The sequence below is a fragment of the Wasmannia auropunctata genome, unplaced genomic scaffold (assembly GCF_000956235.1).
Source record: "Wasmannia auropunctata unplaced genomic scaffold, wasmannia.A_1.0 LD295693.1, whole genome shotgun sequence".
In the NCBI taxonomy this organism is placed as follows: domain Eukaryota; kingdom Metazoa; phylum Arthropoda; class Insecta; order Hymenoptera; family Formicidae; genus Wasmannia; species Wasmannia auropunctata.
Genome location: NW_012067197.1, coordinates 1 through 490, shown reverse-complemented (window position 1 = coordinate 490; position 490 = coordinate 1). Strand labels below are relative to the sequence as shown.

Genomic DNA, 490 nt, shown 5'->3' with positions numbered 1-490 from the left:
CTTTTCAAGCAGAAGACGGCATACGATCGAGTGCCTTCACGATAGCGATCGACAGTATGTCTTTCGTGATGCTGAATAGACACAGCAAGAAATAAAATGTCACCATTCAGGAGAAAAAAGTCTGGGAGATCTTTTCCCGTCAAAGTCTGCACTTTGGATGCAGAACTCGAATTTAATTTAGAGGTTAGTAGATAAGTGTCACGATCTTTTGTTGAATTGTTATTATGTATCTTGTTGCACTGATGATATATCTCGCAAGCTGACAAATTTCCTGTGGCACAGTGGAGATCGACAGGCAGAGACTTGTTTGACCTGGTGTGCCGCACGATAGGACTGAGAGAAACATGGTATTTTGGACTTCAATACGAAGATGCAAAAGGCTTTATTTCTTGGTTAAAATTAGACAAAAAAGGTAATTTGCTATTCGTTTGTTCGGTATTTAGATATTTATTGGAATAGATCTAAATAAGCTGGATATTAGTAATTAATT

The 490-nt window shown here is 37.8% G+C and overlaps 1 protein-coding gene across 1 annotated transcript; it reads left to right on the top strand.

The window, feature by feature from the left end:
- Positions 1–25: 25 nt before the first annotated feature.
- LOC105461282 (moesin/ezrin/radixin homolog 2-like) lies at positions 26–472 on the top strand. Its single transcript, XM_011707773.1, has 2 exons — positions 26–183; positions 283–472. The coding sequence occupies exons 1-2, from the start codon at positions 97–99 to the stop codon at positions 457–459; spliced, it is 264 nt and encodes an 87-aa protein (XP_011706075.1). The 5' UTR covers positions 26–96; the 3' UTR covers positions 460–472.
- The last annotated feature ends 18 nt before the right edge of the window (positions 473–490 follow it).